Source organism: Barbus barbus, assembly GCF_936440315.1.
Source record: "Barbus barbus genome assembly, chromosome: 6".
NCBI classification, from domain to species: domain Eukaryota; kingdom Metazoa; phylum Chordata; class Actinopteri; order Cypriniformes; family Cyprinidae; genus Barbus; species Barbus barbus.
The window spans coordinates 25,167,745-25,191,370 of NC_136734.1; the positions used below are offsets into that span (position 1 = coordinate 25,167,745).

General features: G+C 37.0%; 2 protein-coding genes across 4 annotated transcripts; one reads left to right on the top strand and one right to left on the bottom strand.

The window, feature by feature from the left end:
* Positions 1 to 1,143: 1,143 nt before the first annotated feature.
* Positions 1,144 to 17,870, bottom strand: LOC306871240 (chondroitin sulfate proteoglycan 4-like; the record flags this gene model as incomplete). Its single annotated transcript, XM_079419030.1, has 10 exons — positions 1,144 to 3,188; positions 3,676 to 3,859; positions 5,172 to 5,344; positions 6,771 to 6,902; positions 7,422 to 7,620; positions 9,372 to 9,548; positions 9,714 to 10,187; positions 10,724 to 14,296; positions 15,548 to 15,711; positions 17,813 to 17,870. 10 exons carry the CDS (start codon positions 17,868 to 17,870, stop codon positions 1,144 to 1,146), a joined length of 7,179 nt encoding a protein of 2,392 aa, XP_079275156.1.
* A 984-nt stretch (positions 17,871 to 18,854) lies between these two features.
* LOC306871538 (uncharacterized protein) lies at positions 18,855 to 22,911 on the top strand. Of its 3 annotated transcripts, none has more exons than XM_079419553.1 (9): positions 18,855 to 18,939; positions 19,413 to 19,444; positions 19,863 to 20,012; positions 20,102 to 20,222; positions 20,438 to 20,650; positions 20,733 to 20,816; positions 21,364 to 21,505; positions 21,662 to 21,824; positions 22,118 to 22,911. In XM_079419553.1, coding segments are annotated over exons 2-9 (1,113 nt in total). In that variant the 5' UTR covers positions 18,855 to 18,939; positions 19,413 to 19,442; the 3' UTR covers positions 22,356 to 22,911. The 3 variants fall into 3 exon arrangements, with proteins under 3 accessions (XP_079275679.1, XP_079275680.1, XP_079275681.1); XM_079419555.1 differs by having other exon boundaries at positions 18,878 to 18,939; positions 19,895 to 20,012; positions 22,118 to 22,904; XM_079419554.1 differs by lacking the exon at positions 19,413 to 19,444 and having other exon boundaries at positions 18,869 to 18,939; positions 19,895 to 20,012; positions 22,118 to 22,904.
* Positions 22,912 to 23,626: the final 715 nt, after the last annotated feature.

Consider the following 23,626-nt stretch of genomic DNA (forward strand, 5'->3'; position numbering starts at 1 on the left):
CTTATGAGGCTATCTGATCTGAGGTAGACACAAAAAATGATTTTTTAAAACTCCCAGAATCACTTGTGTCTTCACAAATGGCTTTGTGCATCTAGCAAATGCACAAAATTACAATAACTTTCTCAAAAAAATACAACAGAACTTTCTCTCAAATACTTTGTTTGCCAAAGAGGATAAAAAAAATAAAAAATGAAATTGTGCCTGAAATGGAAATTGATCTGTTTTCTAAATGCATATTATTGGTCTTACTGTGAATGATTTATCTATGTATAACTTTATATATATATATATATATATATATATATATATATAGAGTATAACTTGTATACATATATATTGAATTAGGCCTATTAGAAAAATAATGTACACCCGAGAGAGTGCATTATTTTTCTAATAATTAAACGGACCGAAGTCAGTTATTCCACTTATACTGTGGTTGCCACACCTCAAGACATCGATCAGATGATATATTTCAAGGCATTCGTCTGGTTTTTCTACTTAAGTCGCTATTGTGAGTAGGATTATTTCTTCCGCATCTCATCCAATGCCTTCGTTGCTAATTCCGAAACATCATTTTAAAGAGGCTTGGACCGTTGATAGCAGACAAATGCAGTTAATAACCAAGTTATGAGAGGAGAGAGATTACCTCTGAGTCTGTGCATCTCTCAGTAGTGTTCAGTAGCAATGTCTCTAGTTCTAGTGAAACTTTGTTAATTTTCTTCACGAACAGCGCCGCTGTTGTTACCTCGCTTGTGAGAAGTCATGTAGTTTTTAAGTTGTTAAACTATGTTACTGATAAAGTCGTCAGAGTAGCGATAACAACATTAGCGCTTATGTTAATGTATGTGCAAACTGTATTTTGAGGGAGAGACTGAAAGCGGGAGAGATAAACTGTGACTTTAAAAATGCGATTGTTTGTAACATTTAGTGAACTAGCATTTCATAATTGGCAAGTAATGCCCAAATCTTCAGCTGTATGGTTTTCTTCCCTAGTTTTTGGGTTAACGGGAAAATATTGATCATGTACAACTTTCGCAAAACATCAAACGCAGTTAATTGAGACTTCAGAACTTAAATGTAGTGTTTCAATCACACTTTAGTCTGAGTTTCAGAGAGTACAGTGATGAATCTGAAGATCAAAGGTCATACCCAGTACTGATTATTTCGCAGAGTGGGGTTGGTGGTCCTGCAAAGCTGTGAAATTTCAGGCTCCAGGTCTCCAAAAGAGCATAGAGACACAGACGTGCCATACGGCGAGTTCTCACTTCTGGTTTGCAGTCTGGTTATGGCTGAACTTCCAGCATTTCTTGGAGTAAGAGGAGTGACGGTTACGACAGGGACGCTTGCAGGCCACTGTGGCTGGTCCTGATGGGATGGGTTGTCCGGTTGAGCAGGAGAACCCGACTTACTCTTTAAAGGCTTCGGTTTCTTCTTCCAGTTCCGTCTTAAGAGCAGCACCAACACAACCACAATGATGACCAGCAGGAGAAGAGCAAGAAGAGGCAAAAGGATAATCATTGCGTTAGAGGAGGAGCCCGTCTGGGAAACCGACTCTACTTTTACTGGGGTATTATTTATCGGATAAATCTCCTCCACCCCATGGGTTGGTTTTAGGTTAGTAGTACCCATGTCAATGCTGTTTGAATTACCCCAACGGTTACGACCTTTGAATCTTGACCCGGATTTGGTCACCCGTTGTGTCGGCCACACAGGTGAAGATGTTGAAGATGGAAACAAGCTCATTGTAGCAGTTTGGTTATGAAAAACAGGTCTGCTTGTGGTCATTGGGATCACTGTTGAAATCTCCAGAGCGGGAACATGAGGTACGATGCTGAACGTGAAAGTCCCATTGGCAGGCTGGACGTTGTTGGCTTTAAGCACAAATCTGAAAGAATCATTTACTTCATGGACACCTGTCAGGTTTGCCTTCAACTCAATGGCCAGTTTCTCCTGCTGTAGTTCACTAAAAGTGAAAGACCCCACAGACTCGACTTTCTTTCCCTTGCTGCCAATTGCCCGGACAATCCTGCCGTTCTCTGGAGGTGAGGTAATTTCAAACAACGGGTCACTACCACTCAACAAAGCAAGTTCAGACACATTCAGCAAATGTGACTTCAGCTTAATTCGAACTCCGTTAGAAAATGTTGTCCCTTCTGCGTACTTAATGAGCGGTTTCACAGTGATGTTAACTACTTGGTTAGTTAGATTTGCTTCTGTTGTGAAGGCTGCAAACTCAAAGTTATCATGAGATGACTCAAGGCTGACCATGTGGTACCTCAGCTTTTCCTCCTGGAGATCATCTTGACTGAAAGCAGTGATGTCCTCATTGTATAGTAAGAGTTTACCGTACTTTGGTGGTACTGTGATTTTATAGTGCACTGTAGTGTTATTATCATTGGTCACTGCGGCCAGGTGTGACCGTGTGAGAGTTACAGAAGTGTGTCCTTGGTCCAGTAGCACCTCTGTGTTGTTAGCCAGTGAAACAGTGATCTCTACCACTTCCAGATTGAAGAGTTTATATAACGGACGATGATGGCCGTCGGTGACGCTGAAGTAGAACGCTCCAGATGAAGGACTGCCATCGTGGATGAAGAACACCTCTCCATTATTGATTTGAGCCTGGGAGAAGGAGTCCACCGACTCGTTCATGTGCTCTGTAATGGCTAGGAAACCATTGCTAGGTTTGCTAATCACTGTGTACTGGATTTCACTTGGTGGGTTGTCCAGGTCAACCACACTTAAGTGATTGGGTCCGATAGCCACGGTGTCTCCCTGAACAACTTTGAGGCTGGGAGCTTTGGTCTTCAAAAGAGGTGGTTGATCATTTATGGGGATTATAGTGATGTTGAATGATTCTGACACAACCTCTGAAGGATCTAGGGGACGGGTTGGTGGTTTGCTCTTTAGGTTCAGATACACATCAAAGTCAAAATGGTCACAGGTGGTCTCGGAGTTGTCATGATGGTATGTGATTCCATACTTATTAAGGATGAACTGAGAGAAATTGGGCTTTTCTTTTGTAAGATTTCGTTCCCCAACGACGATGAGGCCATGCTTTGGAAGAGATGTGACCTGGTACCAAACCTCATAAGAGCTGCGCTTGGATTCAGGTTGTTTTGCCATGAGATTGGTTGCATCCAGCATTGATTTGTCAATTAGCACTTTATCTCCTTCATTTACCGTCACACCTGGATATAAATAAAAAAACAACATGATACATTTTATTTGACAAAAGCCATGACACTTCAGTCAGAATTACAAATTTAGAATTTATTTGGCTATTTTTACAATATTACCATTTTCACATGTCCATTCAACATTAATCATAATGAAAATAGAAATTGAATTTACAGCTGCATATGCAAAAAAAAGTATCATGGTTTCCACAAAATATATAAGAAATGTTTCTTGAGATTGAAATTGGCATATTACAATGACTTCTTAAGGATCATGTGACACTGAAAACTGGAGTAATGACTTCTGAAAATTCAACTTTGAAATAAAGGAATAAATATCATTTTAAAATATATTACAACAGAACACAGTTATCAAAAACACAATAAAACTGTAACATTGTGACATTTTATTACAATTGAATAATACAACATTACTGACTGTAAACTAGATCAAATTAATTGTTTTGTCAATTATTTTTGTCAATTTTTCATACTGTACCTTTATTTTTGAGGAGCACAGAACTTTGTTCAGGTCCAATATTTTCATATGAAATGTCAATGTAAAACGTCTGTGGTTCAAGCATAGCAGGTGGAGAGGACACAGTAAATATGAACTTGTCTAGCGCCGCCCATCCTAAAGACGCCCCATGAATTTGATGATATGCTACTTCACCCTCATCCACCTGTAACGATTCAAGTTACACAAGTTACTAAAATATAAAACATGAAGAAAATAAAACAAGATAAAAACAACAATGCCCCCCAAATCCTCAATAAAATCTTACACATGACAGTAAATATATATTTCCTGAAATGACACATTTCATTTTTATTACTACTCTCTGTCTCTCAACTGTCTGACAACTGTCTCTCTCTGAATGTGAGGAAAACTAAAGAGCTGATCATGGACTTTAGGAAGAGACAGCAGCGGCCCTACACTCCTCTTATGATCAGTGGGACCCCTGTGGACAGGGTGAGTAGCCTCAAGTACCTCGGTGTAAACATCTCCGAGAACCTGACTTGGACTACACACATCCAAACACAGGTTAAGAAAGCCAGGCAAAGACTGTACCATCTGCGACAGCTGAGGAAATTCAGGGTCTCACCAGCAATCCTGAAAACTTTCTATTCAGGGACCATAGAAAGTGTATTGACTCAGTGCATCTCAGTGTGGTATGGAAACAGCTCCACTCAGGACTGCAAAGCACTACAGAGAGTTGTGTGCTTAGCTGAGCGCATCTCAGGGTCTGCTCTCCCCTCTCTGCAGGACATCTACCTCAAACGCTGCAAAAGTAGAGCTGTCAAAATGATCAAGGACTCAAATCACCCTGGTAACCGTCTATTCACTTTGCTTCCATCTGGTCAGCGCTTCCGTAGCCTGATGGCAAAAACTGAGAGACTTAAGAGGAGCTTCTTCCCCCAGGCCATCAGGCTCCTAAACTCTAACTCTGTGTCATAACATCACTTGACTCCATGTAAATATCACTATATCAATAAGCTATTCATAATTTTTTTCTACCTCGTGTTGCTGCTATGTAAATACCCTGTACAACTTTTTGCACATTCCTTCTTATATTACTATTTAAGTCAACAAACATACTGACCTGCACATTTATATTTTTTATCTTTTATTTTATTTTTCTTAATATTTATGTACATTCAGTGTTTTTTGTATTCTATATAATTGCACTGTCCTTGGAGTGGACCTGACTTACATTTCACTGCTGGTTATACTCTGTATAATTGTGTATGTGACAAATAAAAATCTTGAATCTTCTGCATATTAACATTGTATCATCGTATGTTTGAATTATCATTAGCAGCAATTCTGCATTAGCAGCGATTTGTGCTGGCTAACTAGGACATATTACATTGAGCTTGCAAACACGACAGGCTCTCTGATTATGCTCATAGTTGAAGTAAATTCATAATTCATTACCCTGCACTCTGATATGCATGGCACTGACTTGGGAAAAAGAAGTTGGCAACCCTCACCATTTGTTGTGTGAAGGATGAAATATCAGTTGTGGACTCATTTGCCTTCAAACTGACCAGTTTTCCAAATTTTGGGGGACTGATCACAGTAAAATAAATGGTTCTGTTTGAGATGCTGGTATCATCATTGGTAACGGCCTGAAGAATGTTGTTTGAAATCAAGGATAAGAAACCTAGAAAAAGAAAAAACACCATAAGAATAGCCCTGAAAACTGACAAAGCAACTCAATGGCCGGTACAGACTATAAACAAAACAACATTGTCTGGTGTATAGTAGCTCATGTGCTTGGAAATGTAAATGTTAAGCTTTTTGCGGTGAGGTTTAATAGAAGTGCATCTGAACCATAAATTAAAACCACAAACAAATTGGCAAGCTATATTGGTTTCAAACATGTAAACACGGTCAAAGATTGAGGGTAGGCGAGCATTTCAAGATCCTGTTTCACATCACTTTTAGGCTGAAGCACATTAGAGTGACTGAACTCGAAGAACTTCAAGCTACATGCCAGGAAGGATTTTGCTAAAATAATCTACCGATTTCTTTCATGACCTTAACTGAAGGTCATAGTTTCTGTATTCAGAGTTTTCTGTTGTGTCTAACTATTTGAAAGAGGCCCTGGCGACTCACTCAGCACAAAGGCCACAAGAATAGCTTGACAGGAAGCATTTGTTAATAAACACATGGACACAAAGCGGTAGAATAATGGTCAAACTTTCTGTTGATTTTTTATCAGTTTTTAATTATTTATTTAATAGTCTTTCAGGTTCCTACCCATGTTAAAAATGAATTAGAACTAATCAAATAAAATAAAAAAGTAACATTAGATGGAAAGGGGAAATAAGAATAATGGACTCCAGGAACAAATAAATTCAGTTCATTTATCTGTTATTAAACATAACAGATAAAAACTATTTCAGATGCTATATTTTAGTGTATCTAGAGCCATTTCTCAAATTGAAAGCAGATGCAGCAGCTGTTGTTTTATCAGAAAAAGCCATTTTTCTAGCTCTGGTTTTAAATGTGACATATGACTAAGTGTTTCAAAAATTACTTTAGGGACTTTTTACAGTGACTCGTTCAGTGTTCAAATGTTCTCCACTGAGCTTTTTATAGCCTGACAGTTAAAGTCATTTTTTTTATTATATATTAAAATATTATATTATATATATATTGTTATTACATGGACCGGTTGCTCTAAGATTAAGAAACCAAGAAACACCTGATGTTCAGACAGAGACATAGAGGTCTTAACTGGCTACGAGTGGGTGGAGACAGCGTTGTTGACTTTATACAGAGCGGAAAGGAGGCGTCAATCTGGTGCTCACTTGGCATGCAAGGCAGCCAGATCCTGACCTCACTGCTGTAACATGACATGTTATTTTACTCTTAACTCCATAAAAAGAGATGGAGAGCACAATATTTTCTGGACCGTAAGTAATTAAGATTGCATACAAAATTAAGACTTTTTGTTGTGACAGATCTTAAGTGCTGTCTCTACAATGATTTTTGATACCGTCTAATATTTCCTTACAGGTAATCTGTGTGTGACAAAATATACAGGTTACTGCTGAACATCATCTCATGTTAATCAGCATTACCTGGAAACACCTTAAGAGGTCCAGCCTTCTCTAGATTAAGAACCAGGGCACGAGCTGTAATACTGAATATCTGCCTGGGAGCAAAGTTCAGTCCATCATTTACTTGGAAGTTGAAGCCTCCTGCCATCGGCCCTGAGAAGTAAAAGAGAGCAAACATTATAATTTCCGGGAATTTTGTTTACAATTCAAAACATTTATATGTGATATCAAGTTACATACAACTTACTTTACATAAAAATGTTACAAAACATAAATGAATGAAACAAATAAAAATGATAAACAATTAATAAACAGCACTCAAATGAATATTTTAGGTACAAATACAGTTTACAAACTTAGACACACCATTATTACAACTTACAACTCAATCTTTACAGCCTTCATAAATAATTTGATTTATGTTTCAGAACCGAATCCGTTGGATTAAGTATACCATGTCCAAACTGCATGACAAACTAATTATTCCATGCCACTGTTGCACTCAAACCTATTTTCACTTACAATGGGCAGCAAACATAGGAGGTACAGTGGTGTGTTGTGATTTGATGCACAACACTGGCATCTAGTGGTTAAACATGACAGATCAGATGCTTGTTAAGATGATCAGGATGACTAAGATGATAAGATTGTTGATTGCATATGATATCTCACCACTATGTACAAAAAGCAGTTGCCGCTGGTCAATGTGAGCTTGAGTAAAGTTCATGATGGGCCTGTTGGGGGCAGTCTTTAGAGCCAGGTGACCATTGCTGGGTTGGGTAATAATGTACTCCAGGTGCTCAGGAAGCGTGTCCTCATCTTCTGCGTTCAGATCCTCTGAGGTGATCTCTGTGACGGAGTCCACCCACACCTGAGTAAACAATCAAATATTTAAAGAGACAGATTAAAGCTGGGAAAGGTTTGTAGTTTATTCAGACAGCTTAGCCTGAATGGTAAAATTTATTAAATATAAATTCTGAATGACACATTTCTGCTGATAAACTCTCCTGTGCTCTTTATTGGTCCACTGATTGAATCTCACTCCAGCTGAAGACAGTTTGGGGAAAACAAGGTTAACTCAACTCATTTGAATGCTGAACTGCTTATCAGATACCAAAGAGCAGTACAAAACAAACATAAGGAGACATACTGACTCTAGCTCATAAGAATATATTTTGGATTCAACAATGTATACAAACCGTATATACAGTGTTACACTATTGTAACAAAGACAGGAATCAGGAGGAATCAAGAGAAATGGTCTTTCAGCAGACAAAAAATAAACAATAGAGGTATTGATGACATGGTGCAAAAATCTTACAAATCATGTCTTTACCCAAATACACTCTGATAAAGCTATAATAACAAGTTAAAATAACAAATTTCATGGGAAATTGCATAAATTTGACATTTGTGCATGTCTAGTCATATCTACATAGAGAAATATAGCTGTCTGTGAGAAGTGTGAAGCTGAAAGTTTGTCACCATGAACAAGAAAAACTAATTATGGATCATTCAAAAAGGCAAACCTCAGAGAAAATCACTGGTTGTAATAACAAACAAAATAACAACATGTTTGTTATTCAGTATCCATGTGTACACCAGTATCTCGAACCAGATTCTATTTATGCCTGCTTTCTCTAAACCTCTGTTGAGCAACTGAATACAAAGCACTCAAATAAATAAACCAGACTGTAATCACTTGTAATAAAAATGTGCAAACATGCATTTTAAAAGTAGTAGTGAGCCACCTTGTGGGCATTATAAATATTAAAATTTTTGTGTTTGGGGATCAACAAGCCAAAGAATTTTTAATTATTAGCAATTAAAGTACTGCTGTCAAACGATTAATCGCGATTAATCACATCCCAAATAAAAGTTTTTGTTTACATAATATATGTATGTGTGCTGTGTATATTTATTATGTATATATATATATATATATATATATATATACACACACGTGCATGTATATATTTCAGAAAAATAGGTTATGTTAATATAATAAATATATTTATTTATAATATAAATTATATGAATATAAATATAGACATGTAAATATTTTCAAAATATATACTGTATGTGTGTGTATTTATGTATACATAAGAAATATGCACAGAACACACACATATATTATGTAAACAAAAACTTTTATTTTGTATTAATCATTTGACAGCACTAAATTAAAGCCAAAGGAAAACCTGCTGTAAGTGCATTTGAGAACTATCGCTGAAGGTCTTTCAGCAGAAAAGTTCAAAAACCATGAAACAAATGCCTTGAGGAATCTGAAGCATGCAGAGCGGCCCTTCTGACTGTCCCTGATGGTCTGTGATCTGTGACTTTAGCCTTGTCTTCAAGTTGAAGCCAATAATTTACATGTCTACAACTAGTAGCTTGGCCTTATGGGTCTCAGAAACAACTGTGTACTCGTCTCTATTCTTCTGTGACCGATGGAGACCAAAGGGAACGTCAGAACACAGACAATAAAATATTAAAACTACACAAATCCCAACATCTTTTTTTCCAGACCTCTGCAGTGTTCTCATACTCCAAAAAACATTCTCAGACTGGAACCTCAGCTGACTTTAGTCATAAAAAGAAGTTTATATATAGTAATCTCACCCTGAGTACCCTGTTGGCTGTGATGGCTGGAGGCTCGTCATTGACGGCTGTGATATGGACATACACAGTCCATGGAGCACTGTGTTTTCGCAGGTCTGTGTCATTTGCTGTGATAGTGAAGTGGTCCTCTAAGGTCTCTGTGTTGTCATGGACATAATAAATAAACTCCTGTTCCACCTGCCAAGTACAAACAACAAAATATAAATATCTATATAAAATATCTTATATATAAATAAAATAAGATACAAAACAAAGCACAAAAACACCTTTGAGTGATTGCTCATGCCTTTTCATAGATTTTTAGTTTTTTTTAAAGCATGTTAAAAATTGGGAAAACTTTACCTGCTTCCTTGTAAAGTAGGTTGTGGGAATCCCTCTGAAACGTGAATTCTCAATGCGGCCATGCAGAGGACACTCTGAGACGTAGTACACAAAATTGAGACCTGAGAAATGTGGGTTTGTTACTCTGATAATGTCCTCAGTGAGAGCTTTAGATGCCCCTTCCTTCAGAGTGATATTGGACACCTCAATGGGTATGAGGCGTGGGATGATATCCACAGACATGGTGATGTCATTGACCTCTGCGACTCCATTGCTGGCCTCCAGAGTGAATGAATCACTCTCTTGGCCAGGTGCCACCTGTACATACTGAATGTTGCCAGCATTAACATCCCACTGGGAAAAGGTCACTAATGGGTCCTCTTGTGTTCCTTGGTATTCATCTTTACCCTCAATAAAATGGCGTAAATATCCATGAGATGGAGCAACTTTGACAGTAAAGGTTATTTCTGAAGGTGAACTAGCCTCATGAGTCACCTGAAAAGAAACAGAAATAGTAGGCCCTATTTTATTTCTGAATCTTGCATTCAGTGTTGGGGAGCAACTAACTAAAAGTAGGGATGCTACAAGCTTAACTACATTTTCATTATCGGTGGATTTGTAGCTTTTTCTAGTAACAAGCTACTTTCTCCCAACAAGTAGCAGTAAAATGGCTTCTCGGGCTTAATTGGGAATAACATTATCATAGTATTTAAGTATGCTTGTCTGAATTTAGCTTCTCTCATGGTGTCAGAAACTCAGATACATTCAGGTCAATCAGTTCATCCTAAATGGTCCCATATGTAGTGCTGGAAAGTCTGATTCTATCTAATGAATCAGTCTGTTCAAATGGTTCTTTAATTTGTTCAGATGGTTATGATGTTTAACTACTTCAAAGTAGTTTCCCCAACATGGTTTATGCCAATGTAAGTTGAAAACAAATCTGTGAATGGTAAAGGATAAGAATCTACTACAAAAATCCCTTGATGGAGAAAAATAATGCTAAAGGTAACTAAATAAAAGACAATATTTACCTTGAGATTTTTGTTCTCGATCTTAACTGGTTTTCCCTCCTCCACCAGCAAGGGTTTGTTATGAAGAACTACGGGGGGCCTCTGATGGCTTTCCAGGTACACCTTCACATGTATCTTAACATCAAGCCGAATGTCCTTTGCTTTCACTAGGAGTGTAAAAACGTCAGCCAGATTCTTACTGTTGTCATGATGATAAGACAAGTAGCCATTCCTCAGGTCATGCTGGGTGAATGACTCAATTTTGCTGTCTTTTAAATACAGCCCACCATGTTTTGGAGCCTCTTGGATTGTGAATAATATTTCATTGTCATTTCGGATGTCAAGGTTTGTCTCTACACTAAAGTTAGCATTGATTAGGGATTTGGCTTGCCCTTTCTGAACCAACAGGCCTGTGTTGTTGCCAGTTTTTAAATAAGCCTCCTGTGCACTAATATCCAACAGAGAGGACACATGGTGCTTGCCATCTGACACAAAGAGAACAAAACGCCCAGAGTTCATCCCATGGTGAATGAACAGCACTCGTTTCTGTTCCAAGTCTTCTTGGCGAAACTGGTACAGCTTTTGTGAAGTGTCATTTGCAAGAACCATGTCCCCCATTGGGATACCACGCCGAGTGTAAAGAAGCTGCCCATCACTGAAGTCCGAATCTGCATCATGGTAGCACAGGTCATCAAGTGTAAGTAACCTCTGTCCATTTCTGACTACATGGAAAACTTTGTCTACAATGCGGATGGGTTTCTCATCATTAACCAGCTGTATCGAGATGTTAAACATGCCTTCCTTGGAGCCAATGCCCTTATCTGTTAAAGAAAGCTTTGTTACCGGACTTGTGGAGGCTATGAAGGTAAAACTATCAAGAGTTGTTTCACTGTCATCGTGAACATACATAATACGCTCCTCAAGAATGTCTTGATTGGTAAAGGTCATAATATTGTCAAAGTCTTTGGTAGAGTTGGGCAAGTTGATTCGCATTAACTTGCCATGGTGTGGTGTCTTTGTGACTGTATAGTACATCTCTTTAGTGCTTAGAGTTTCAGTAAACAATTCATCCTTTGTGATGAGTTTACTTTCACCTTCAAGAAGTGAAAGCTCATTGTTTGTCATGAAAATGCTGTTGACATCTGCTTTAATATTGATTTTGAATATGTGACTAGCAGAATGTGCATGGTTTGAGAATATGTGGAAAACAAATTCATCATTGGTGTCCTCGTATGATCTTTCCATTAGTTGGTATTGGACTTTCAGGTCTGTGATGTCCTTTTGATGAAATGTGGAATTTACATCCAACTTGGCATTATTCACTTCAATTATTCCTTTCTTTGGTAAAGTCAACATTCTAAAATGAAGCTCATCCTCAGCCAAATTTACACCATGTGCTGCTGCATACAGATGCTCTGAGTCAATTACAGCTCTTGTAATTTTGTCCAGCTCTATAGGTTTATTGTTCTTTATTGTGTAGTTTATCCACTTTACCTTTATGGGAAACACCAATTCTTCAGTAGCTCTGGAGGCCACAGTTACTTTACACTTAAAGTGGTCTGTACTATTACTTGTTTGGATGGACTGGTAGGTGCTGATGTACCTCAAACGCTCCTTTTCAAGAACTCTTTGGGAAAACGAGTTGGTAATTTTCCATTCTCCACTTGAGTGCATCCTCTGGAGCTCACCAAATTTCGGTGGCTCAATCACATCGTACCGAATTTCAACTACCTGCTTTAATGCATTGGTCCAGATGGCCAGTTGTTTGGTGCTTAAAAGAAACATCTCACCTTGGATCACTTCCAGTCCTGTGTTATTGGAGATTTTGTACTCAAGTCCCACAGCCATGATTCTAAGAACCACTGTGTTGCTCACCTTCTCGCCATCGCTGACTCTCAACACAATCCTAGAGTTCCTCACACCCGTGTGGACATAATACATCTTACCATCTACAAGAGCTGAATGGGAGAAAGAAGTTACTGGTGTACTTGGATTGTCTTCATTCTCCAAATACCCAGCATCAGCATTAAGGTTCCCTAACACAGAGTAAACGAGGTCTGTGTAATTGCTGTCAATGTCAATGGCTTTCAGAACATCAGTGGTCAGCCTCTTCTTGGAGTTTTCCAAAAGGGTAAACAGATTCCCCTCAGGTAGACTCAACTCAGGGGCATCATTGGTTGGTGTAACACTGACATTAAACCGGTACAACTTGTGTCCCCTTAGATAGCCTGGCACTTCCTTTCTGCTATTGGAGAACACAGAGAACATGAAGAAGTCCTGTGGGTCTTCAGATCCCCCATGGATGTACATCACTCTGCCATGCCACAAATCCAGCATGCTGAATGTATGCTCAGCCTGCTCCTGGTCTACATCAAGCCTAATCTGACCATGCACTGGCTGCTCTTCAATCCTAAAGATGATCTGAGACTGACGGATGCCAAGCTTCTTGAAATCAAGGTTTACTTTAATATGCTTTGAATCCAAGGATCCCCGACCACCTTCTGGGACAACGAGGTTCCTAAGCTGTAAAAAATTGCGTCCGTACTTCTTGACAAGTCCTTTGGCTAGGGTGGATACATCGGTGGGTAGCAGCTGAGTGACAGAGTCAACAAGGGTTATGGGAAGGGTTGTTGGGCTCACTGTGGTGCTTATATCCAGCTCCTTTTCAGGTTCACAACCAACAGAGATGTCTTTGGTTACCAAAGCATTGGGGAGACCCATTTTGACATTATTTATTTTAATGTCTCTGAAGCATCCTTTAAAGGAGCCACCTTTAATACGTTTCCCTGCTGCTGAGGAAAGGCCAACCTTTCTGACCTCAGAACGTGTGCTGTCATCGATTCCTCCTAGGAAAAGGGAACCTTTCAGATGAAAGGTTTTTGATCTAGAGGTAATGATGGACTTTACGGTTTCTCCATCTACTGTAAGTTGGAGGTTTTTTGGTGTGAAAAAGAGCTGAACGTTGTGCCATTTGTTGTCATTGATGAAGGTAAGGGAACGTAGCTCTGTTTTACTTCCATCTTTACCAGCCATTGCAACAAGGAGGCCTTTCTGGATCTCTAAAGCGACAAAATCTCCCTGCCGAGCTGAGTTGTACATGATGATCCCTTCTTCAGCTGAAGTGTGTATTGAGCACTCAAAAGCCCACTCATGTTGTGCCATCCAAGGAGGAAGGGATATATAAGCCCGTGAACTGAAAAAACTGATTGGGTCATCTTCATTGGCAAAAAACTGAGGGCTGCATCCTAGGGAAACCTCATAGACATTCTTGAACCCTGAGTAGGGCCTTAGCGATGAAAGGAGGTTGTGCTGATTAAATATTACTTCATCGAGGCAACCACGGAAACCATTGAGATCTCTGGACAGATAGGGCCGATCCAATCCTCCAGTACCACCAACAAACAGGCCACCATTGATGTGCAGCTCTCGCTCTGGACCTGGCATTCGCAGACTGGTCTTGGAGTGGTTGTCCACAGTCAATGTGACATTGTAAATGTCATGAAAAAGCTCTGCAGTGTGCCAGGCCAGATCATTCAACTGGGTTCCACTGTCTGAGAGAAGGATCTGCTCTCCAGATCCCAGATCCAACTTTACCTGTGAATGAGTGGAACAATGTAAAAAACCTTTCCTTACACAATCCTATACATAAGAATGCACAGATTTATATATTTTTTATATATATTCTCTAGACATAATTGGGGTCCAAATACTTTTAATCTGAATTGAAAACCAGTCTGTTTATGCTAGGTTAATACATACAATATTAAAGTAAATAGTTAATAAAATAGAATAAAAAAAAAGAATAAAATAAAGTAAATGTTTTCCAGATATTAATTATTTTCTTTGGCTTTAATACAGTGACAATATAAAGGCCTATTATTTGTTTTTTGAAACAAAATATTGTTGGTTATAAATTTGTTGCATAAAGTTGTTATAATGCAATTATAACATATTACTCACACAGTGCAAAAGAAGAAAAATATAACAGGGAGCTAGGGGATAATATTTGTGGGTCATTTAGCATCAGAAAGTTTAAAAACCCCTGAGTTATACTAATAAACGTCTACTATAACAGCAATAAATTATTTGAATTGCAAAGGAAATGTGTATGAAAACTAGCATATATTCATGAAATTCTCTTCCATATGTAATGTATAGTATCTGTCTACATCCAATCCATTTTACTCTTAACATAAAATGTCACTGTCTTTACATCAGACAGCTAAGAAAAACTTGACATGGCTTGCTGAATATTTCTAGCTTTTTCTCAACTGAAAGCAATCTGTGATGTTCTCAAAGAGGGTCACAGCCAAAGGATAGAAAATGCACAATTTAATGACCTCAGATAAATTTGAGAGTTCAAAGATATTTTCAATTACAAGTGAATCGGACCTCAATGTTCAGCACAATCTGTTCTGTTGTAGCCCAAAGATATCCGTTATAAAAGCAATCTCATGACAAATGTAAAAATCCATTTCAGAAATCCATGCAAAGTTTTTGAACTGGATTTTGGAAGTCTCCCACAATATCAACTAAGCCCACATTCTTCAGCCATTAAGTCAGTGCAATCATCAGGTTTGTAATGTATACCTTAAAGAAAAGTGCCGAGGCAGAAGAGTCTCAGACAGTATCATAACTAGACCATAAAATTCACCACTACATTTCATCTGAAGATGATGTGTTGAGTTTATGTCTCAACACAAAATCCTAGTCAGTCTTTATTATCACTATTTTTTTCCAATCAGATTCTTTTCAAGCCTAAATGGAATTTACATGTTTCCACATGTAGTTTTGTTGTGGTAGATCTAAACATTGCTGAGGATGAAATAGCAACACGTGACTCACCTGCAGTCTGCCAGCATTCATCTCCAGCAGCAGGAAATCATTCTGCCCCGCAGCCAGGAAAAGCAGGCCGCTCAGGCTGGAGGTGCGGAAACGAACGTGCAGTGTGTTACGGCTAGACAGCTCTGTCCCTTTTAACTGCACAAATCCATCACCATAGAATGAAGCTGCACATAAGAGAATATCACCCATGATGCTTGTTTTTTATCCTGAATGCTCAATGAGTCCAAATAAAGCACAGTGAAACTTAGTATTGATTTCATTTCTTTGCCTTTTGTTAATGAATGTTTGTTAAGTGTAAGTATATAACTTTTTAATTACACTTTTTAACTGGTAATAAATTAATTGGTTCATGAGAAAGGACATTATTATTATTCAAACGGATTTATTCACTCTTATTCCAAACCAGTATGGTTTTCTTTTTTCAGTAAAACACAAAGAAAAATGTTTCTTGCGTTGTTGTGGACCCCACTGACTTTCACTGTATGGACAAATCCATTTAAATGCTCTTCATAAAATCTTATTTTGTGTAACACAGACGAAAGAAAGTACATGTTTGGAATAACATGAGGGTGAGTAACTGATGATTTCTGTGTTAACTTTCCCTTAAAAGTTACATTTTGATTTTGACACAGACATTAAATAAAAGTGACCGAATTAATAAAAACAACAACACTTTACAGGACAAGTCGGATGGCGCCAGGGAAGCACTGCGATACCCATGTGCATGTGCTGGCATGCTCTGCCCTGACAGCACCCTGTTCTCAACATAAAAGACTCTGACATAGCCACATTGTCTTAGCCCTGCTGTCCATTGATGGAGGCCTGGACGCAGCTGTTTTCTAACCCAGCCACACCACATCACCCTTTAATCTACACTAATGTGTTCTACACTCTCATCTACCTCTCTCTACAAGTGTCGCTATAGTATTTACACCCTTTAATTTGTATGGGCACAGAGCACTTCTACTTTAGGACTGAAATGACACACTGATGTTTAGTGTAGTTTTGACAAACTATGCAAGTGCCATTACTCATTTGTGATGCTACATATTGCATGAATATTTTTTTGTTTTTGTTTTAATGAATATTCGTTTTTAAATCCTTTGTTTACAATGCTTAAGGCACCATGCAAATTTCAGCAAAGCAATGCGATTCGCTGAACTTTGAATAGCTGACACAAGTAGCCTAACCAAATTGTGGAAACACAATTGTGGACTATGGAATTACATTAAACTTTAATATTTTAATTCAACAATGAATAATTATGTATCATACTTCCCCATACTTGTCTAACAAAAGGCAAAGGGGCAATATTAAAACCAAACATTTTATTAAAAGTACAACTGATCTACAATAAATCTAAATGAAGTTTTGATGTCAAACCTTGTGGTCAAACCTGAAATGACAGAAAGAAAGGAGAAAACAAGAATGCCATGCTATCTTTAGTTTCTTTTATCACACAAAGAGGTCCTACATCTGACATCTTGGAGATGTTATAAGTCTGGACACTGCGCTCCAAAATAAGAGCACGTCTGACGTCTGAGTCGCTATTGTTAAGCTCAACACTGAACAACTGCAACTGATGCAACAATAAAACACAATTCAGCACATTACACTAATATTACACTAATATTCAAATATTCATGTAGGAATTTGCTGATGAAACATTTAACTCTTTAGATAATGCTGGATAGGTCTATGAATTTCTCCTGTTTTGCAAAGCTTTTTTAAAAACATTACCACTTGAATGCTGGCTATTACAATTTCATACTGCATGCTTTAATGTTGGTGAATCACTGCATTTCATTGTTATTAACTAAAAGGCTGTTTTCTGTGCACTGACATTTGGCAAGCAGTGAATATGAAATCTCTGAGAGCAACATATCTGTGCAATCATGAATGCTATATTATGTACACAATAAACTAATGTCACATCATTTTTGGATTTGGGAGGCACATGCAACACTGGCAATGTACATGATTTGGATATTGAAAAGCCAACTTTAAACATGTACATTTTAATACATTTGTACATTTGTTTGTATTGACGGTTAAGATGACAAAAGCTTATATGTTCATTACACAGATAAGAAATAGGCTGTTTGTCTATACTGTTCTCTAAAGCATAAAACCAAACTGAAATGTGATATTTGGTGAAACTCACTGAATCCCCAACTTAAATGTTACACACACAAATGTGAATGCTGAAATGTCCTTCTTTACATGCTTTACATCAGCCATACTTGAGCAATTTGAACAACTTACCCCCTTGTGCGAGTCCGACAAAAAGCAAGAGTATTCCGCTTAAAAGGGTCGCCCTCATTTTAACGGCAATGCAATGTGATCATTCGGCTTGAAATAAAGAAACAGTGTATTTTAAATTCATTGTGTAACCAAATTCATGGCGGCTCGTTCAACTCCTCACTTTAAAATCTTTCCACAAACTTGTGCTCGAGCAGCAAGCGGAGAGAACTGGAGGAGAAACTCCGCCTCCTCAAGCTTTCTCTAGCCTCAGAGACTTACCCCTCACCCCGACAAACACTATAAAACACACCGTATATTGTAATTGGGAAATTACAGTCATTAAAGCAGTTATTAATTTTAGGATAAAGTCATATGCGTAAAATACAACGCGGTGGTTTCTATAGCTTCATATGTCAATCTTATAATGTGAACTTCATATATCACTATCATTAATTACAGCTTGACTGGAAATGTGTGTAATTTTTTATACAACTTGTAATACGATTTTAATGTAATTGAAACATGTACTAATTCGTATTTTTATAATTAACTTTCGTAGTTTTAGATTAACAAGGACTACACAAAATCTACACATTACGCATTTAAAAGCAGCAAAATATAATTATGAAGGCAAGGCAGAGTGAAAAGTTCACGTTGGTTTATTATGGTTGAATGATATGTTGAATAATATCATAAAATAGCAAATAAGGATGAAACAATCTAGTAAATTAACAATTATAATATACCGTATATTTTAATTATTCATTCATATTATAGACGTGTGTTGATTGGACATCAGCAGGAACATCCCCTTAAATGACAAGCACCGGAACCAATGAAACACTTATCGCCACTAGAGTGGTTTGTTATGTTCTGAGGTAAATTGTAATATAAGAGAACAACATTTAATACTAATAAACGTTAAAATACATTTTCTATATGCTCATTTTTAGGTAAATGGGGACGTTTATGTAAACGGCAGTTGTGCGTTTGCGTTGACATGCAAATTTATCCCGCCCTATTGAGCCAACGAGCCAATAAGAAACACTGTTAGGCTGACGTTTGCGCGTGCTAGTAGAAGTAGTCAGGAACTCGATGCACTGAATGCATCCATCTGGGCATACGGGACACTGGGATGTTATCTGCAGGTGATGCGCTCTGACACAATGCAGTCTTTGCACCACTGATGGTCTGTTTTCAGTACAGAACATCTCTTCTGTTTGTTAAACTATCAATTATTGTGTTGCTAAATCCAAGATGCAATCATTATGTAACAGAGGCAATGTCATCTTTGTTTATTTTGCTCTGCTTGCGCTTTTGCTGATGCTTATCATGTCTTTATTGATCTTTTTTTACGTTTTGAGGAAAATTTTAATGGGAAAGTCTTGCTGTATACATCTAACAAGAGCTAAGTTGTTAGAGACTTTACATTATGCACATTATTGTGCTTCTCTTCCATATCAGTAACTCGTGACGTGCCTTTATGTATATTTTAAACGTGATTAATGTGTCCAGTGTATCAGAGAGAGAGAGAGCACTGCACAGTACATTCGCTTATCTGATTCTATGCATACAATATATGTTTGTACATATGATAATTTCTGTTCTCTTGCTACTCCAGGTATTAGAAATAAAACACAGCATAAAAATAATGTAAGTATTATGTTGAATAATGTCAGCAAACATGAATCATAAATAGTGTTTGGGATTAGTTTTTTTCTTTTTCTTTTAGAGATTAATAATTTTATTCCTCAAGTTCTTTTCAACTTTTTATTCTTTAAAGAATCCTAAAAATGTATTGAGGTTTCCACAAAAAAAAAAAAAAAAAAAAAAAAAACAGAATTGTTTCTGAAGCATCATGTGATGCTGAAGACTGGAATAATGGCTGCTTAAAATTCCGGGGAAAAAAACTGTTGTTTTAAACTGTATTAATATTTGACGGTATTACTGTTTTTAACTAACATAAAAATATCATGTTAGTGTTATTTTAAAAATAATGTCATACAACATAGAAGATTGTATTATTACAGCCTACTACAATACAAATCCCCAGATCTTTTTGTTGTTTCAGGATTGCGTTGAAGTGCTATTTCTCTCTTCCAGTGGTGGCAGGGGCATTATTAGTGGGCCTTCCTTACAGTGTCTCTCTAGTTGCCCAATGGCTCTATGGCTGGCCCAATAAACCAGGGTACCAAAAATATATAGAGGCTCTCAAACCAAGGTGACATAGCATAGCAGTAACATTTTGATTTTACTCTACATTTAGCGTTGGCTTTTTAGTGATGCAGATGTTTCTTGCACTCCCTGCAGGCGCATATACTGCCTTACAAGAGCCGTGCTGGAGATGCTGAAATATCTGCAGTATGGCAAACTGTACTTTCAGTGGAAACTGTGGTACAGTAATGACGAAAATAACAAGCACTATGTGAAAGTTAGTTCTATTTTTAAATTCCTGTTAATGTGGTTTACTTAACCACAGGGTGCACAGCTATGCAGTACAGAGATACAGAGAAACAAAGCTACTGTTAAATTTAGGACAATAATATTTCTTTGTATTACTAAAATGTGTTTTAGCATTAAAAAGAAAGAGCACTTGTCACTTTTTGTTATAGTACAGTATTTGATTGCGTTTCTATCCTTTCCTAGGGCATAACCTTTGGTCGACGAGGGAACAAACTAGATTTATATTATTCACCAAGCATGGGCCATTCAGATACTGCTCCTGTACCGGTGGTTGTGTTTGTGTATGGAGGGGCCTGGGGATCAGGAGACCGCTCCATTTACTGTCTGTTAGCCTTACAAATGGCAAAAGAGCTTAATGCCTCTGTAATTTGTCCAGATTATTCCATATATCCAAAGGTAAGATACCATTATATTATACATTTATATATTTAATATTATTGATATTTTTAGTGTCTGTGTTTTTTTAATTGTTTTTCAGGGAAATGTTTTAACTATGGTTCAAGACATCAGTGACAGTTTGCTGTGGGTGAGAGAAAAGGGACAAACATTCAATCTTGATCAAGTAAGTTTCCAGTCCTCCATGAACGGAAAGTTGTTAATATTGCATTGCAATGCCACTTAAGTTTGACTTTAATAAATCCACTTTTGCTTATGGTAAATATTTAATTTAATATCTAGCATTTTAATTTTTCAAAGTGCTTATACTATACACTACCATTCAAATCTTGGGGGTCAGTAAGATTTTTTTCTGAAAGAAATTAATACTTCTATTAAGCAAGAAATCATTAAATCGATGGAAAAATGTCACAGTATTGTAAAAAAAAAAAATAATAATAATTTTAAATAAATGATGTTCTCTCTCTATAACTACTGTATTTCAGCAGCAACCATTTTCAGCTGATCATAATAAAAGTTTCTTGAGCCCCAAATCAGCATATTAGAATAGCATGTTTTTGTGAGCATAAAAGCATAAAAGAGCATAAGAGACTTCTTTCAAAAACTTTTTTAAAAACTTTCTGCCCCCAGACTTTTAAACGGTAGTTTATATCGTCCACGTTATTTTATAAGTGATGAAACAATTTGATCTAGGCTACACTTTTTTTATGCAGGACAACATAATATTAATAGGTCATTCAGCAGGGGCTCATCTGTGTGCGCTTTCCACACTGTTTCTGGTGAACAATGCAGAAGAGCTGTTCATTGAGACCAACATACAGAGAGATCTTGTATCTGCAATTAAAGGAATCATAGGTAAATCAATGTGCAATGTTTATTATATGTGGCTATTATATTATGATTGTTTATAATTTAGCATAGCGGTTTCCCTGTTGATGTAGCTGGTTCTTAGTAAAAACTTGATTAAGTAACTTGATTTTCATTCATGTTGTGATTTTTTTTTTCTAATAGGTTTGAGTGGCGTTTACAGTGTAATGGATCATTATAAGCATGAGAAAATGCGGGCTGTTGAATATGTGTCAACTATGCACAAAGCAATGGATGGTGTGGAGAACTTTGATTATTATTCACCAACATCATTACTCAAGAAATTGAATGAGGATCAGTTGAAACGGTATTTGTTATTGTTATTTCTATTCACATATTGTCAATGTCCAACAGCTGAAGCAGCAGCACATTCACTTTTATGATTTGTTTCATTATAGTAAATTGTTTAAATAAGATGTTACTGTTACATAAAAGGTCAATATTTTCATCTGTTTGCTACTGTAGTGCCATTACTGGCCAACTTGTTAAATTACAAATGCAGTTTACTAAGTAAAGGTCACTAGTAGGGTAAAGAGAGATACAGTGAGGCTGTTGAAAGAAACTCTTTGTGCTTTATCATTTGCTATGGTTTTCATGCAGAGTTCCTCCAGTGGCTTTGCTCCATGGAACCAAGGACATCATAGTTCCAGTGGAATCATCAGTGAAGTTCTCTGAGCTCCTCACAGCCCATTCTATCAGGATGTCTCTCTATCTAATACCTAAAATGAACCACACAGAGATGGTCACTGACCTTATGGCTCCAGACAGGCACTTTTACCATACAGTTTACGGCTGTATTAAACAGGAGTACAGTAAATTTCAAGGTTATGCTGATTAATATTTTTCATTCAATTCATTACTAATATCATTTTCGATTATGCCAGACAGTCATTATATGTTCTTTATGTAATTACTCTAAGTTTACATTCAGGTTCCAATGATTTCTTCTGAAATGTTTAATTTTAAACCAAAAATGTGTTCAATAACCCATTATACAAGATGGCAAGGTGAAAGAGAACAAACTCTGTGCTTGTTATCTGTTAATAAATTCTGTTAATGTTTAATTAAATGTAAAAAGAAAAGATTGTTTCGATTAAGACAAAGAATAAATAAATATACAACATATTTTTGTGTTTGAAATGTAATATGGATGGAGAAATTCTTACTTTGCATTTGTATAAGTTGTGTACATTTTTCCTTAATATATTTATTTAAATAATACATAATTGTTTCTTTTTGTGTCCTAATTACTGAATTGTTTGTTATATATTCACAGCTGATACCATATATTAAATAACATAAGCTTCAGCTGTGCGTGCTATAGAAATATTATTGATTTATGTCTGCTTTTGTCTTTATCAGAATAAAATGTTGCTACCAAGAACACAATAATGTTCGAGACTGAACCATTGTATATTCACCTCATAAGTAAACTGCTCCTTTATGTGGGGGCATATGCTTGAAACATTTATTTTAGGAGTATAATTCTGTAAGATATCAGAGACTGAATCAGAAAAATTTAAAATGCATCAGAACATTGAAACCTGAGAAGCTGAGATTCCAGAAAGAGGGGCCTCAAAGCTGTAACAGGACAATGTCATAAATCTAGTCTGAAGCAAGCAAACTAACCAGCAAGCCTCTTTCACAGAATAGTTTACAACCTTGAGACAAAAGAACACTTATTGATAATTCCAATTCAGGAAGGAGACTGTCAAATTTGTTGCAAGTAATCAAGACTGATGTTCACATGTAAACCTGTGATAGAAAATCACGAGCGACAGACTCTCTTGGGCCGGTCCCCACACACAGAAGACAAAGAACCAGACTGAAAGTCCTTCGTTCATAGAGACAATCTGTTCACATACTAAATATCATCTTAAAAGGACCTATGAGTTATTTCTCTGCATAGACATAACCTATATTATGTTTGTAACCTAAACATTAGATTATCATGCTTTAATCAAATATTATGTATGGTTTTTTTTTATCACTATTGAATAGCTGAAGGATTCAGATGCGTGTTTGGTATGTATGAGTTTGAAAATTCATGCTTTAAATGTTTCTTCCAATGAATTCTTTGTAAAATGTATCATATTCTGGTTATAGAAA

What these genes read in the sequence shown, in the direction of transcription:
- LOC306871538 (XM_079419553.1), top strand. An exon ending in ATAACAAGCACTATGTGAAA is followed by an intron (nt 20,223 to 20,437) that starts GTTAGTTCTATT and finishes ATCCTTTCCTAG; the next exon opens with GGCATAACCTTTGGTCGACG. An exon ending in AATGAGGATCAGTTGAAACG is followed by an intron (nt 21,825 to 22,117) that starts GTATTTGTTATT and finishes GTTTTCATGCAG; the next exon opens with AGTTCCTCCAGTGGCTTTGC.